The 16405-nt window shown below is 42.8% G+C and overlaps 1 protein-coding gene across 1 annotated transcript in view; it reads right to left on the minus strand.

The window, feature by feature from the left end:
• Positions 1-15139, minus strand: part of LOC143829447 (protein mono-ADP-ribosyltransferase PARP14-like) — a 43939-nt gene extending 28800 nt beyond the window's left edge. The window contains exons 1-9 of the mRNA XM_077320336.1: positions 14697-15139; positions 12973-13103; positions 11529-11562; positions 10678-10784; positions 10532-10565; positions 6406-6603; positions 5236-5496; positions 4268-4504; positions 1351-3623 (exon numbers count right to left, since the gene is read on the minus strand). Of these exons, the coding sequence (XP_077176451.1) occupies positions 1351-3623; positions 4268-4504; positions 5236-5496; positions 6406-6603; positions 10532-10565; positions 10678-10784; positions 11529-11562; positions 12973-13103; positions 14697-14883 (3462 nt within the window). The 5' untranslated portion in view covers positions 14884-15139. The remainder of the gene's footprint in view (positions 1-1350; positions 3624-4267; positions 4505-5235; positions 5497-6405; positions 6604-10531; positions 10566-10677; positions 10785-11528; positions 11563-12972; positions 13104-14696) is intronic.
• Between the last annotated feature and the right edge of the window lie 1266 nt (positions 15140-16405).

Consider the following 16405-nt stretch of genomic DNA (forward strand, 5'->3'; position numbering starts at 1 on the left):
AGAATATCTGATGAATGCCAACTGTGGCCACATGGCAAAAAACAAGGGGCATTCTCTGGGCCAACACTCCTGTGGCAAATTATGTAGAGCTGCTGCACCTCCATGCCCAGCAAGCACTTTCCATTTACTATGTTTAAAGGGCTAGTACCCCTCTAAGACTAAGAGACAGAAATATTTAGGGTCTAAAACACTGGTGTTCAGCTGTATAGTACAACTGTCACCACATAATGGTTCAGCCCTGGCACTTTCTCTGCCTGAATCAGCACTGGGTTTGGGCAGGGGCAAGGGCGTTTCCCTTGAACTCATGGGCAAACTGTTGCCGGTTATAAGGCATACAGATCAAGGTTATTAGGGATATATGGGTGCTAATCTTCACCAGGTCTGCCTTGGGCCACCCAACTCGAAGCCATGCTACAGTGATGGTGTAAAGAAGCAGGTGGCTCACCTGAGAGAGGGATTTGTGACCATGACCATCCTCTCAGTTTGTTTCAAAAGTGTTTCTTTGAACACAACGGAAATGGAATGAACAGCAAAGGTTACAGAAGTAGACATTGTCTAGAAGGGGAGGGGAAGACTCTCCCAAACCAATCTGGTAAAATTTCCAAGTAGTCCACATAGAGAAAATGAAATTATAAAGTGTACTAACAACTTTGAATTTGATTATCATTCAATTTTGAATTTGATTATCATTTGATTAACATGAACTCCAAAACATTCCAAGGTGATGCAAAAATTAAATTTAGTAATGAAGTGCGTGGGGGGCAGGAGATGATAAAGAGCTGGATAGTGCCTATCCACTTAACAGTTTTAGGATATTTAAATAATGCTTGTTACTCCAGAGTTAAGGCTACTATGCAAATTGTAGAAACTTTTTATTTAAATGTATACTGGGGTTACCAGATGTCCTCTTTTTAAAGAACATATACTTTTTTTGGTCTCAGTCCTCTTTTGGGCTCTTAAAAAAAACTATGAAAATATCCTCTTTTTTGAGTTGGAAGGCTAGGAGTATTTAGTCATAATGATCACAGCTTAAATAGTATGGGGCATTTGTAACGAGATTTGTCACAGTGATCCCTTGTTTAAAGTTGTCAGTCAGGAAATGTGTCCTCTTTTTTGCTTTTCCAAATATTTATATACTACCTCTCCAGAGACCTACTTGAGAACACACGTTTCCTCCCAAGCTGGTTTCAAGTTTTTATAACTTCATATTTTAACTCTGCACAGTACTATGAGCAAATAAACACCCAAACTTAAATATTAGCCCAACTGCACATTACTATGCTAATTTGAAGGCCAAAAAAAGGTAACGTCTTTCAATGTTTATGATCCAAATTACTACAGCATACTTACCGTAGCTTCTTCAATTCCTTTTCGGTGTAGTATTATCCTCAGCCCTTCAGAAGTGGTTATTCCTTGATGCACTATTCTTTGGCTGGGCTGGTTGGGCTGGTTATCGGTTTCAGAGTTTGATGCAGAAGATCTGTCTCTAGATGGGGATGAGCCATTTCTGAATGCTTCATTCAATGCATCAGTCAGAGCCTGAACTGTATTTTCCTTGAAGTCCACAAGATCTATCTTTTTCAGGGAGCCGGTCCCAGTAGATTCTTGTACAGTTTCCTTGATGGCTGTCACAATGGATTGGGCACACTCTTTTAGTGGGAATCCAAAGATCCCAGAGCTGATGGCAGGCATAGCAATAGAGCAATAATTATGGGATATGGCCAACTGTAAACTTTCCCTCACAGCTTTCTTTAACAGCAGCATACACTTCTCTTTCTCAAAACTTTTCCACCTTGGCCCGACTGCATGAATCAGCTGTTTACATGGTAGATTCCCAGCACCTGTGACAACTGCACAGCCAGGCTCCAAAGGGCCATTCTTCCTGACAAATTCATCACATTCTCTTTGTAGCTCAGGGCCTGCTGCTTTTAACAAAGCATCCGCAAGACCACCAATATGCTTCAGGTCTTCATTTGATGCATTGACCACAACATCAGCTGGATAGCGAGTCAAGTCACCCTTACAAACTGCTACCACGATGCCATTTGCCATCTTAACTTCACAGCACAGCTTCCCACATCCTTCATGAACGCTCTCATTACCATCATCCTTTTCAAGTTCTTCCCCATCTTCTTGAAGCCTTATCAAGCAATTAAATTGCTGCTTTGCCCCTGTAATGTACAAATGTTCTTGTTCCTTGAACGAAGATTTGGCGCCCGGCTTATCAACTACCATTCTTGTAGCACTCAGTGAAGACAGTAGATTTTTCATGAGCTCAAGTCCTTTAGACATTTCTACTCTGGGACCATCGAGGGTAATCAGTCTGCGATTCATCCGTGTACCAAAATCAATTTTCACTCCACGTTGAACCAGACTCTGCCAAGTATCACGTTTTTCCTTCTCTATGTACATTGTAACCACCTCAGAATTAGTCTTGATGGTTTTTTGTATGTAAGTGTTGCGGTCAACAAAATCACAGAGCTTCTGTGCGGCACTGGCCACCTCTCTGAAATAACCTGCTATGACTACTCGATCCTCCAACTCATTAATTACAATAGCTTCTCCTGAACAGTTATGAGCTTTGTACAAACTATCGGTCAGTTCCCTCCACTCCCTTTTCCGGATGATTGAGTTGTCTTCCAGTTCAACACATTTGTAGTCCAGATCTTTCTTAATTTCCTCTTCAGCTTGTTGCAGGTCATGAGGAGTTATTCCTCTCAGCTGGACCTCCTTCTCCTTGAGCTCATAAAAGGCATTGATTCTTTTGGTCCAGAATAAGATGCGCGACACATTTTCATTATCAACATGTTGTAAAAATATTAGCACGTAAGCATGAACATCAATAGTCTTCTGGGCCATACTGGATATTCTTTCAAGGATATCACTTTTTATTTTAAAAGCTTCAGCAGGTAGACCAAACAAAATAATGCATTCTTTTGAATTATCATAGGAAACCTTTAGGTCTGGATACTCCACACCAATGCTGTCCAGTAGCCCGGCATTTTTTAAAATGGTATACTTTACAGCATCAACTGTCAAAATCACCTCTATTGCCTGCATCTCTCTTTCAAATTTTTTAACAGCATTTCCTATGAGCACCTTCACCTCTTGCTCTGCTCCATTTACATCTTCTGCTGCCCCCACCAAGGCAACTATCCCTTCTTCAATATCTGGGAAGACCAAGATGTTATCTTTTACTACACTGTTTCTTATGGCTTCCCACACCTCAGCAGTCACTTTGCACTTCACAACTTTGTGCCTTGATAGGATCTGAGCAAACTGGCTGGAAGCATCTTCATTCCAAGTCCTGGCCAAGGATCTTTTTTGTTTGAACAAGGAGTGCGAAGGACAGATGGTGATTCCTGGGTGCGGACAATGTCCTATAGGCCATTGTATCTCACAACAGTATTTGGCCATTTCACGATCTATTTCCTCAAGTAAATGCCTATTCCGCTGTAAATATTGCCAGTGGTATAGATCCAATGAGATTCTGATTGGTTCTGGCATCTTACATTGTGGCCTTGCCTTTCCATACAGAGCTGTGCCCAAAGACTCGTAATATGGATGAACAAAAACTAGTTGTTTGTTGAAATAATGCTTCTGGGCCAAGACTGTAACTACATCTTTAAAAAGAAAGGGAGGGAAAAGCCACACACAGTTAGAAGAGTTTCTCTAAGGTCTCCCTTGCAGGTTTTGATGAATACAGTTATTAAAGGACTGCCCCCCCCCACAATAATAGAAACAGCACCTGTACCTTTAAGAAATAGATACCGTCTGAGATTTCAGTGGCCATTATGGGGGTCACCATGCAACAACATTGGCAACCTTCAAACCTTGGTTGCCATCCATAAAAGGCAAGGGAATGGCCTTTACCAGGACTACTGAAATAGTCTTCCAATTATTCAAAGAGAACTGGCTGAGCAGAACTGTTTTTCCTGTTGTTTTATTGGGTGCCTTATTTCTTCAATGAATACTTGTTTTCTGGTCAGAAAATCAACACCTGCTCACCCGCACCTTTAGCTCCACCTGCTGACTGTCTATCATGACAGAATCCCCCATACTCTTCCTTACTCATGCTAATGTTTCCCTCTCAAAGGAAAGCCAGGAATTCAAAACAGCAAATTAATCCTCCCCCTAGGAAACAAGACCAAGGTAATACTTTCTTCTCCTTCCCACCAATTAACCTCTATAAATCTTGTGCAAGATTGTTTCTTTGTTTCTTTGCTAGCACAAATATGGTTCAAAGGGTACATTCATGACAGATTACCTTTGTTATACTGAAAAGTAATGATAGCTGAATTCTCCTTGGAAAGATAATTGGCCTCTGACACTGGCCCACCTCCATGCTTCTTGCTTTCAAAATAGAAAGTAATAAAATCCCTGGCTATGTCAGAAGGGATATTTTCAACCAGAATACTTCTGGTCATCTCCAGAAAACTTGCAGACATTTTCAGCTGTTTAACCCTATGGTGCTCGTTGAATGCCTTGATGAACTGGTTTAAGTCTGTGAACAAGTTTTAAAAACATTAAGTTGCACCTCCACACTAATGGCACATTCCTCCCTCCTCAATTCCTTCAGTTATTTCTTCCAATAACCACAACTCCTGCAGTCTCTTATTCACTTAGTTATCCCTTGGAAAATTTTATCTTCATTCTATCAATATCCCCTTCTGTCATTAAGACCCACTCAACTCTGATGCCTGCCATCAATTCATTCTGTTCCACGGATGAAGGCTCAAGGATCACCTCTCTCATTGGGCTCCCTGTATTACCCCCTCCAACCATATAGGCAAGATATTTAAAGCCAATAAAATGGCAGTCCTGAGACAACAGCAACATTATGCCCTGAGCAATATCCACGGGGTGTTATTTCATACAACATGAAGCAGAATGTCTCACTACACAGCAAATGTCTCACTACACAGATTTAAAGCACTGGAGTGGCTTCTTAAGTAATCAGTTCCAATCCAAAGGTCTTTCCCTCCTGAAATATTTTTCCTTTGGAAATGACAATCCAGAAGAAGTGCCAGCCAAATGGACAGACTATTTCTTCAGCTAATGAAGCTGCTTTGAATTCATTTGCAACTAAAATTTGTTGATATGCCACTAGAGGGCAAAAAGGGGTGTGTGTCCAGCTCTTCAGACTACCAGTTTTCTCCCTAGAATCTACCATCTTGTTGTTTGTTTTATACTGAGCTGGTTCTTGATTATGCTTAGTTCTCTACTTCTTCTTACCGTTAGGCTTGATTAGAGTAATAACAGCAGCGTTTTTCTCTGGTATCATCTCCACACTGAAATCACGGTCGTCTTCTGATAAGCCACTGACATTTTCTACCAGAAGAATCAGCATGCATTGGTCTATGGTCTCCTGCACATTCTCAAGCACAACTAGAGAAGTCAGCATTTGTGGCTGAGTAGTCTCAGGCGGGCATTCTCGGACATGAAGTGCAATTTTCTTTACCAAATGATTCTTTCTTTGTAACACTGCTTGAGCATCTGATTGAAAGGAGGCAGGAAGAAAAAAAGAATACTGAAGGGACCATCTTCATCCAAACTGAATGCCAAAGTCAAATCTAAGCTCAGCATATTTTAGCACGAAAACCCACCTCACACCATCACATCGTTGTGCTCATAATCACAGCACAGCCCTCCTATTTCTAGCACACAATCTGGAAAAAAGTATTTAACTCCCCTAGCCCAATGACTCAAAAGTGAAAGGCGGTGGTTTAAAATGCCCAATGTGTATTTCTTACAAGAAAGGGGGACAACAGCCTTCATTGATCTATCATAATGTATATTATCCACAGATTTTCAGCTGTGGTCAGCTTTCTGCTTAGATCAACACTGCCTTTTGGAACTTCTAATGAAGCTAACATGGACAAACTCTGAGATCAAAACCACAGGTTCCATGGGATTGTTGTCCTTAACGCAGCAGTTACAAATACAATAGTGCTGTAATGCCTTTTTATCAAGACCAAACCAACCAATGCAAAATATTGATCTTTTTTAGTTATACAGAATTCTACACTAGGCTGCACAATCAGTCAAAAAAAAAAACTGCAAAAGGAGAATATGTATATTGGGATTTACGTACCAAGGCAAGTGCAGTGTATTTAAACTGTCTAACTATATTCTCAAACAAATTTCCTAGAAGCCAATTATCTACTGCTGCCTCACCACATAGGAGAGATCACTAACCAGCTGCCATGCAAACAGCCCATATGTGGTTAAACTAAAACACAATTGCTTAGGTGTAGGGTTCAGGCCATTTGGATATATTTGTAGTCTTAGCTGTCTATCTTAGAAACACAGATTCCACACCCCTCCCCGAGCAAATTTATCCTCTCCCTCAGCACAACCAAACCGGATATCACACAAACCGGATATCTCTTCTCATAAAGATACCTTCTTCCTTTTCAAAAGTGATAATTAAGCGCTGGCCATCTTTAACACAGGATTTAATGGGTCCCCCACCGGACCGCCTCTTATTTTCAAAGTACATCTCCACAATGTCCTCCTCGATTTCCTCCCCAGCAGCTGTCACTATCTCCACACGGAATTCTTCCTGTTTTGTTTTGTCTCCTGCAGCACTTTCTGGAGAGCCTGAAATTTTAAAGAAGGAAAGGAACGATAGCGTGATACCCACTGATTAAAAACCCACTCAACGTGGTTTATGTAAAACTATACGTTCTCAATGAAATAAGCCAAATTCAAGAACTGAGAAGTGAAAGGTTGACTATTAAGAGTTTATGCCCTCTTGAGGCTACCCAGGGCAGAAGAGCATCTGCTTGGCATGCACAAGGTCCCAGGTTCAGTCTCCAGTACCTCTAGCTTAAAAGATTAAACAGAATGTCATGGTCCTGATCTGGCTAGCCCAACAGCTAAGCAGTGCCATCCCTACTTAGTACTTGGATGGAAGACCACTAAGGAAGTCCAGAGTAGTCATACAAAGGTGGGCAAAGGCACACCTGGAGATTCCCTGCCTTGAAAACCATGTCACCGTTGCCTGTGACTTGACAACACTTGTCCCCACCAGGAGGTGATGTGAAAGACCTTAACCTGATAGCCTGGAGAGCCACCGACATTTTGAGCAGACAGTACTGTCCTGGATGGACCAGTGGTCTGATTCAGTATAAGGGAGTGGCATGGGTTCTCATGGCAACTGTGTAAATTAAATTAACACTCTCCTTTGTCAAAAGCTGTGCTGCCATGTTGACTTCTGCCTGCAAGGACTTTCATCGTTAGGCTTCCAAACCACCACAATGTTGCAATGGCACCCACATGAGGCATAAATACCCTCACAAGGATAATAAGCTATCTTGGGACTGATATTATTCTGAAATGGAGAACTGGAGCAAAATCATTAAAAGTCTACCAACTAACCTGAAAATGGCCAATTTTGAAATTATACTATTAGGGATGTTCAGACCATCATGCTATAGAGGAGGAAAGTATAATAAAAACAGAAGGGAAACCACAGACATGCTAGCCCCAGAGAGACTAATTACACAGTCACATCTAAAAAACAGATCTGAACATTACTCATGCTGTTATTCTGAGTTCAGTAATTATAGGATTAGCTTGTGGCCCTTTAAGAACCCCATTCTACTTATTTCACAGCAATGTCTGTGCCACATTGCAGTCCCTATATCAAGCACAAATATCATACTTCTTGTCGCTTCGCCATTCGAGAATCTGCCTAAGGAATGTGAAAGCTTTGGTGGTTAGCATGTAACAATAAATAGTAGGCCAACAGAATATAAGAATATAAGAGCCTCTTGTGGCGCAGAGTGGTAAGGCAGCCGTCTGAATGCTTTGCCCATAAGGCTGGGAGTTCAATCCCAGCAGCCGGCTCAAGGTTGACTCAGCCTTCCATCCTTCCGAGGTCGGTAAAATGAGTACCCAGCTTGCTGGGGGGTAAACGGTCATGACTGGGGAAGGCACTGGCAAACCACCCCATATTGAGTCTGCCATGAAAACGCTAGAGGGCGTCACCCCAAGGGTCAGACATGACTCGGTGCTTGCACAGGGGATACCTTTACCTTTAACAGAATATATTCTTTATATTTTACAGTAATCACTTCTTATGTATGTTTGTAAACTCTGGCGTTTTACCAAAAAATATAGAGTTATACTATGTTTAGTTGTTAATCCATAGATTTTACATATTTATTTTATTTTAAACATTTTATACCACTTTTCCATCCACCTACATAAGGTAATGCACATTAAAAAATTAAAACGCCTGAACAACTTTTAAAAACTATAAAAGTGGAGGGAGACAGATGAGTCTAGGAGTTTCAAAGTTTTGGTACTACAACCAAGAAAGCCCCCCCTCCCCCCCCCAATTTTTTTTTTTGAGTTACCACTGATCTAAACTCAGACTGCAGTAGCAACTGACAGAGGATCTAAAAAAATGACTGGGGTAAACATGTAGGTCGTATGGAAGAAGGTAGTCCCTCAGGTATACTGGTCTCAGCCACTACAGGGCTTTAAAGGTCAATACCGGCATGCTGAATTAATCCCAGAAACATACTGGAAACCAACATACATGGAAGAAACAGTCCTTATGACCTGCATCAGTCAACACCCTGGCCACAGCATCTCGTGCCAACTGCAGCTTTTGGACAGTCTTCAAGGGCAGCCCCACCAACCTCGAGCACACTGCATTAATCTAACCTAGAGTTACCAGGGCATGGACCACAGTGGCAAAATCTTTTCTGTCCAGGAAATGCCAAGGCTGGTTCACCAAATGAAGCTGGTAAAAGGCACTATCACCATCTGATTATCTAACAGAAAGACCTACTGAGTGCACTCAGAAGTGGTTTTCATTGCCCTATATAGATTTCACCTTCTTTTGTATACATCTAAAATGTCCAAAATATTGCATAGAGTCTTATTGTACATGTACATAGTTATTTTAAGCATTTTTCTGGCTAGCTAGGAGAGCTTCGCTTGGTCTAAACCATGCCACAACACAAGTTTTCCACAGGATATATGTGCACTGTGAAGGTCTCTTGCTGGTGCACACAGACCTGATAGGATCAGCTGTGATGGTGAGAGCTGAGAGCTTTCTTCAAATAAAAGCCAAAAATGCAGCTTTATTCAAGCTCAGCTATACTGGTAATTGATCAGATCAGAGAATCTGTAATTGGCTTAAATAATACCCACCCAAAAAAAACTGGTAAGTTATTGGGGGGGTATTTTTTAGTTCAAATTAGCCAAATTCTTCTTATGATGGCACTGTTTGTCAAGAGGCTTCAATCCCAAACAGCCAAACTAGGGCCAAACTCTCGACATGGGGGCTGGTCAAAGCAGAGCAAATAACCATAAAAGCCTGAAGTGTGAGTCCCCACTCCTCAGGGTAGGGCTGCCACCAGTCCTTTTCTACTATCCAGGCAGCTGGAGACCATGGAGCCAAGGCCCTCCTGGAACCAACATCAAGAAAGACATTCTTGTAGGGCAGGGCATCTTCAAGGCAAGCTTCACAATCAATTATTAGCCTGTGAGGACTAAAGTAGTCACATTGAAGATATCTGAATTCAGAACTCTACAAGAATGCGAGCAAAGTGATTTATTTAAACTTGTGAAGAAACAATCACAGCAGCGAACAGTGAGGATAAAAATAGCAAAGGTCTATCTAAACACTTTTGCAGACACTGGTTCAAGGTTTCAGTTCTTAGCCAACAGCAGACTAAAGTCTTGACGGTTCCAAGCCTCAGAGCCCAGGAAAAGGTTTCCAGTTAGCAAGACCCACCAAACAAGACAATACCCGGGCTAATCCAAGCACAGGGACAGTCCCAGTAAACACCTAAGGCCCAGCACAATTGGAACAATTTGTACAATTTGTACACAATTGGTACAGCTTTACCACAAAAACTAAAACAAAAACCTTTAGTTCATGATGCAGGCTCAGTGTTGGCCTGACTCTAATTAGCCAATCAGATGTGGGGCAACTAATGTAATCTAACTACCAGATCTGTTGCTAAGGAGATGATCCATCTGATCAGAGAGGCTTGTCAATCAACCTGGCCCTCTATAGCTGCACAAGGTTCACTGTTCAAGCACCTTTCTCCTATATGTGATCTCAGGTGTTAACAAGAAATCAGTACCCTCCCCTATCTCTTGTCCTTGGAGTTACAAGGCCTAACAGAAAGAACCGCAGCTGGGTTACCTCCCCTCTCCCTTATCTATGTCACTAAAGTTTCTAACTGCTTGCTTTGTTTCATAAGGATAAAAGTCTTTCTCTTGCAAGATCTTTTTACCAGGCTAAAAACTTGAATCAATGTTAAAACTTAAAGAAGAAACTGCAAAGGAAAAACAGTTTCTTGACTCTTGGGCGAGAGACTTCTATGTAAATGTTTTGTGGCTCACGCAAACTGCTTACTGGAACAGTCTCCGCCCTCCATTTCTTCATTAAAACACGCTACAAGGAAAAACAGAATTTAAGATTTTTAAAAGAACAAGCTCTATTTTGCACATTATAAATATTCCATATTTAGCAGATGGTGTATTAGGTTTTAAATCTTACCTTTCTCTTCAGATATACTTGATGGGTGGGACTCCTAAAAACACGACAACATTAACTCATTAAGGAAACCAAATAATTTCCATAAAGCTGCCTAACTTCTTTTTAGCTGCAGCATATTTTGGCATTAAGATTTGTTTTATACGTGCCTGATCTTCCTCTGTCAAAGCAGAGCTATCTGTCTCAGGCTGTGATGCAGGTGCTCCGGCTTCTCCTCTTGCTTGCAGATCGGACTCAGCAGCCTTGAAGTTAGGGCCTTACGGATCAGAATGCAGATAAAGGAAAGTTTCGTAACTCTACAGATCAGGGGTGGCCAAACTGTGGCTCTCCAGATGACCATGGACTACAATTACCATCAGCCCCTGCCAGCTGGGGGACATCTGGAGAGTCATAGTTTGGCCACCCCTGCTACAGCTAAAGCACTGCAAGCTGCCATATTAGCAAGCCACACCCATAACATCCTAACGAGCTTTGCAGAGCCAGTGATGTCCAGGACTCCGAATTTTGCTACACAAGTGAATTCAGGCTAAAGGTTACTTCTCACAAGTTCACCTTCTTTCACCCCAAATCTTAACCTCAGTGGAGGTGTGTGCACTATGGAAAACTAATCAAGTCAACTTCTCCCCCCCCCCCCGCCCCCGGTCAGTCTCTCTACTCCTAGGATCAGTACCTCAGTCATCATACTGTTAAGAACATAAATAGAACATTTGCTACAGGGACTGGGAAGCAGGCCTTGCTTCTGAGCTTGAGATTTAGTCAAGCATTCTAAACATTGCTGCAAAGGTTATCCCTAGATGTATACTGAATTGCCTTATCCCTCTTCTGTGGATCGATAGAAAGCTTGCCTGATTATAAGCAGACCCCTTATTTGAAAAGAAGTAAATATTAAGAACAACTCTTGAGGGGCTTCATTCTAAAAATGAAGTCAGTCATTCACTAAGAAGCAAGAGAGGCTTACACCCAACAGTCAGTCTTATCTAGGTGTTTTGCAATAACTTACTGGACTCTTGAGGTTGATTGACTTCAATGGACTCCTAAAAGAGAGATGCCGTTGATCAGCTGACATGTTTTCTGTCCACAAAAACTATAGCCTGGTTCATACCATTAACCTTTCCCCAGGTGATCAGTTCTGAGCATGCTGGAGACCAAGTTGCATAGATCCACATGTCCCAGAGCAAAGCAGTGGCTTTTAAATGCTCAAATAATTCTTTCTGTATTGTCCTATCAACTGAGAAACCCTTGTGCATCTGCCATGGAGCCCTAGCCTCCTCCAAAGGATTTTGGGGTATGTTCTAGATCAGGGGTAGTCAAACTGCGGCCCTCCAGATGTCCATGGACCACAATTCCCAGAAGCTCCTGCCAGCTCATATAAGACACTGACAAGGCATGGTGGGTGCCACCCCATGTCAACTGATTCTGGAGTGAATCGAACACTCCTCTGTACCTGCAAACTGGAATGGAAGAACAACTGTCAAGATGTCTTCAGGGAAGTTTGTTCCCCATCACAGACCTGCTTACTGAACCCTGAATAAACTGCCAAGGAATGCTAGGATTCCTCAAAACAAACCAATGTATCAGATAGGTCTAATATAATCCCAGCAGCAATTCCCTCAGTTGTGATAGCTGATACTTAAGTCTCCGTGACTGAGAATTTCTTTTGGGCTTCTGCATCTATACTATTCGTTCCATTGCTTTGCCCTCAAGTCACAGCTGACTTAGGGTTACTTTTTCAAGGCAAGACACATTCAGATCTGCATCAAAGCCCTGGGTTTCCTTGGTGATCTCCCCTCCTAATACCAGTCAGCGGCAGCCTTGCTTAGCTTACAAGATGGGGTATGCCCAGACTACACAGGTCAGAGTCTGCACAGTTTACTATTTATTTAAAACATTTCTACTTTGCTTTCCTACCTACATAAGGTCCCCAAGGTGGTGAAAAGACTAGTATATTCCCTGTGACCAGGGAAGGGCACAAACTGGCTCATTCATAATAAATTTTGGCTGGGTCATGATTTGTGAACTGAAGAGCTGCCACAAACTTCCACAAATTTTAAGGCAGCTTGTGATGAGCAGGAAGCAGGGGTTCAAATAGCTCCAAGCCATTTAAGCCTGCTTTCTGCTCTTCACAGCAAAACAGCTGAGTGGCAGGGAGCAGAAATCAGGAGTTTAAACGGCTCCAATCCATTTAAGCCTGTTTTCTGTTCCTTGCTACTCAGCTGTTTTTGTGGGGAAAACCCTGGTTTCTGCTCCCTGCAAAAAGCAGCGACTAGAAAGCAGGGATCATGAACCCATAATGAACCAGTTCAGTTCATGAACCAATCGCCTAGTTCATATTGGTTGCAGTTGGTGTCCATCCCTACCTGTAACTTTTGTCTCCTGAAATAGTCAAAAGGCAGAGCACAGAAGAACTTGCCTAGATTGGAATGCATCTGCTCTGTCATACTTACCTGATTTGGATTGGGTTCTTGTGATTCATTTTCATCAGTTGCCACTGCAGGCAGAGAGAGGGTTAGCTTTAACGTCTCTTTCCCTTGCAAGATGAGCTCATGGTTCTTCATGCCAAGAACTCTCTGCCTCACTAAAATCAATAAGAGGAAATCCATTAAGTTTCAATTATTGTCATGTAAACAGGAGGCACAGAAATACTTGACTCAAATCTGACTGCCCTCCTACAGGCTAATATGGTCAACCTCTAATATATGATCAAGTATGTATATACAGATTTGGAGGACTGCCATGTTGGTCTGCCATAGAATAACTAGATACAAGTCCAGGAGCACCATAGAACCTAACAACACTTTCAGGGTTTACGCTTTCAAAAGTCAACACTTCATTAGTATGTTTCCACCGTGCCATCAGCCTGTTATACAGAACATGAGGCAGGGACTCTGCCCTCTAGATCTTGCAGTTTAAACACCAGCAGAGAGAGAAGGAAAAAAATGGAGGACAAAGGTAAACAGGAAACTTATCTAGTTCAGCTGTATCAGTGTCAACAGCGGAAGACAAATAAAGGAGCTGAACCAGAAGCTTTACAAGAAGTGTAGTTCTTCCATTTGAAGGAGGCCTCATCACAAGGGGAAGAAAGGATCACAGAGAGGAAGACACCTTTCGAAAGCTGAAAGCGGGCCTGAGGAAATGAAGGTGGGCATGGGACACTTTGGAATAAAACAAAGAGAAGGCAGAAACTGATGGGAAAGACAAGGACACAGAGCTGGATCTGGGTGAGATGGGAAACCAGCATAACCATTCAAGACAGGATGTCACATGGTAACAGCATAGAGAAGAGGTGATATTTTGACAGAAAGAGTCGGGACAGAAGAGAGGGCTGAACTGAGAGACTTTATTTGAGGCCTAAAATGTCCTTGTCCTCTCTTTCCCCTTCTCATCAGTTAGGCCCATTCACACTACAGAAGAGTTGTGGGGAACAAAAGCTGGCGCACACACTTTGTCTCTGCGGCTTCCTAATGGGTTTGTAAAGTAGCCCCCATTTGCTCCACAACTTAATCACCTTTATTACCCAAGAAAACAGCGATCACTTTTCACTTTAAAAAAGGATGATGACAAGTGGTGTTGTACATTAACAAGAAATCAGCCGTTTCTTTTAAAGGGTGCAAAACTGTAAGTGAAACTAAAATTCTGTTTCTAGATTCCAAGTTTGGACAAAGCTTTCATTTAAAAATAAACCCCTTTGGTATCAAAGCCTTTCTTTACTCTAGGCCTACCAGCCTTATTCTGTAATAATTTGATGATACTCCAGGTTTTTTAGCTCCTTCAATTGAGTCGACAAATGGTACACTTACTAGCATTTCTCTTTTCCAGTCCGCCCCTGCAGCCACAACTCTGCGCTTCCTCTAACCCGCTATAGTGTAAAATGAGAGTCGGTGTTTATTACAAACGTTCCCTACAAACTCCCAAGCTTAAAGTAATTTACCAGCGTTCTAAACAAAGCAAAAACCAAAATAAAGTAATGCAGCTCCGTACTCGGCACGCCTTTAAAGCAAAAGCCTTGTTTACCCTCGACCAGTTTACATCAGGGTAACACTCCTCAGCAAGGTTGGAATCCTTAAAAGGAATCACCAGGGAGTAATGTCTATGTAAACACGTGCCTAGAATCGAGCCGCGATACAGCGCCCCTCTCCGATACAAGTCAGCGCAGAAACGCCGCACCCACCTTTGTCCTCCGCAAAGTAGACCGTAATCTGCTCATCCTGTCCCGCGTGGATCTTGCACTCCCCTCCGCCAGACTTCTTCCGACTCTGGAAATAGCAGAGGAGTTTGTTTTTCAGACTCTTGCTGAGACGGGAGGCCCAATCCCCCTCCACCAAGACAGGGAAAAGAAACGCTTCTTCCTCAGCCATATTGGCAGGGGATATCTGGCTGCCAGCAAGGTTTCCACGGCTGGACGCAGAAGCGCGTTTAACTTTCGGTTTCCTTTTTCAACCACCGCTCCTCCCTTTTGTCTTTCACTTTTACTACGCCTGCCAGGGCCGAGGCGGGGTGGGGGAACCATGCAAGAGAGAAAAGAGCGGCAATGGAAAACAAGCCCTTGAGCATGTGCAGAGCGATTTTTTCTCAAGGCGGGCAGCCCCGCTGGTCGGCATAGGGAATGCTGTTACGTCTGCGGCCTTCAGCGTTGCTCCTCCTCCCCCCTCCCTCCTCCCCCATTGTAGAATCTGGGAACTTTCTCAAGTTACTTGGGAGTTAGGAAATGCCAGATTTTGGGGTAGTCAAACTGCGGCCCTCCAGATGTCCATGGACTACAATTCCCATGAGCCCGTGCCAGCATTTGACTACCCCTGCTTTAGCGGGTCCTTCCTCCGAAGCAGCTGTTTTCGGTGGTGGGGGGTGGGGAGTTTAAAGCCAGATCTACAGGGATGGGTCATATGCTTTTTAAATCGGACAGGGTAAAAACCAGAACGGCCGGAACAAGCACTAAACAAACAAGAGTATGGCAAATAACAGTGGGATGCATTACAGGTACTTGGGTACGATATTTTAGAAATTAAAAGGCAGAAATCCCACACCTTTATCAACCCTTGCTGCCTTGCCAGACCAAAAAATCTCCAAAAGCCATTAATTAACAAGGCTACTGCAAAAAAAAATTGAGATATATTCAAGTCTCTCCAGAACAATATTTTGAAAATCAAACACAGGAACATTGTATAATTAACCTGTTTTTTTGCAGTACTATTGTTTGTTTAATGCCTGTTTCTAGAAAGGGTTAATAAATATGTGAGATTTCCTCATTGTCATTTCTAAAATATTGTTCTCTAGTGTCCATAATGCATTCCAGCCTTTTGTGGTGCTCGTGTTTGTTTAATGTTTGCTTAATTTAGCTCTTCCTCTTGGTGGATGACCGCCCTGACTCTCCCCCAGAAGCATCAGCCAGCTGCCTGAAAGCAGTGACAAAATGGCTCAAGCAGAGTCATTTGAAGCTCAACCCTGCAAAGACAGAGGTCCTGTGGCTGAGCAGGAAGGGATCATGTGAGGAAGTATGTCTTCCCACCCTGGATGTTGTGCAGCTCTCAGCGACTCACTCAGCAAGGAAGCTGGATGTGATCCTGGATGCTTCCCTTACAATGGAAGCCCAGGTCACAAAGATAGCACAGCTAGCATTTCACCACCTCTGCCAAGCCAAGCTACTAGTACTGTACTTGGCCCTGAAACACCGAGCCACAGTGATCCATGCAACGGTTACCTCTAGATTGGACTTCTGCAACTCGCTCTACGCAGGCCTACCCTTATCCTTGATCCAGAAACTACAGCTGGTACAGAATGCCGCAGCCAGGATTCTCACTAATACATCATGGAGATCCCGCATCCGGTCTGTACTCCAACAACTTGGCTGGCTCACAGTTGAATTCCAGATTAAGGTTTTGG

The sequence above is a fragment of the Paroedura picta genome, chromosome 2 (assembly GCF_049243985.1).
Source record: "Paroedura picta isolate Pp20150507F chromosome 2, Ppicta_v3.0, whole genome shotgun sequence".
In the NCBI taxonomy this organism is placed as follows: domain Eukaryota; kingdom Metazoa; phylum Chordata; class Lepidosauria; order Squamata; family Gekkonidae; genus Paroedura; species Paroedura picta.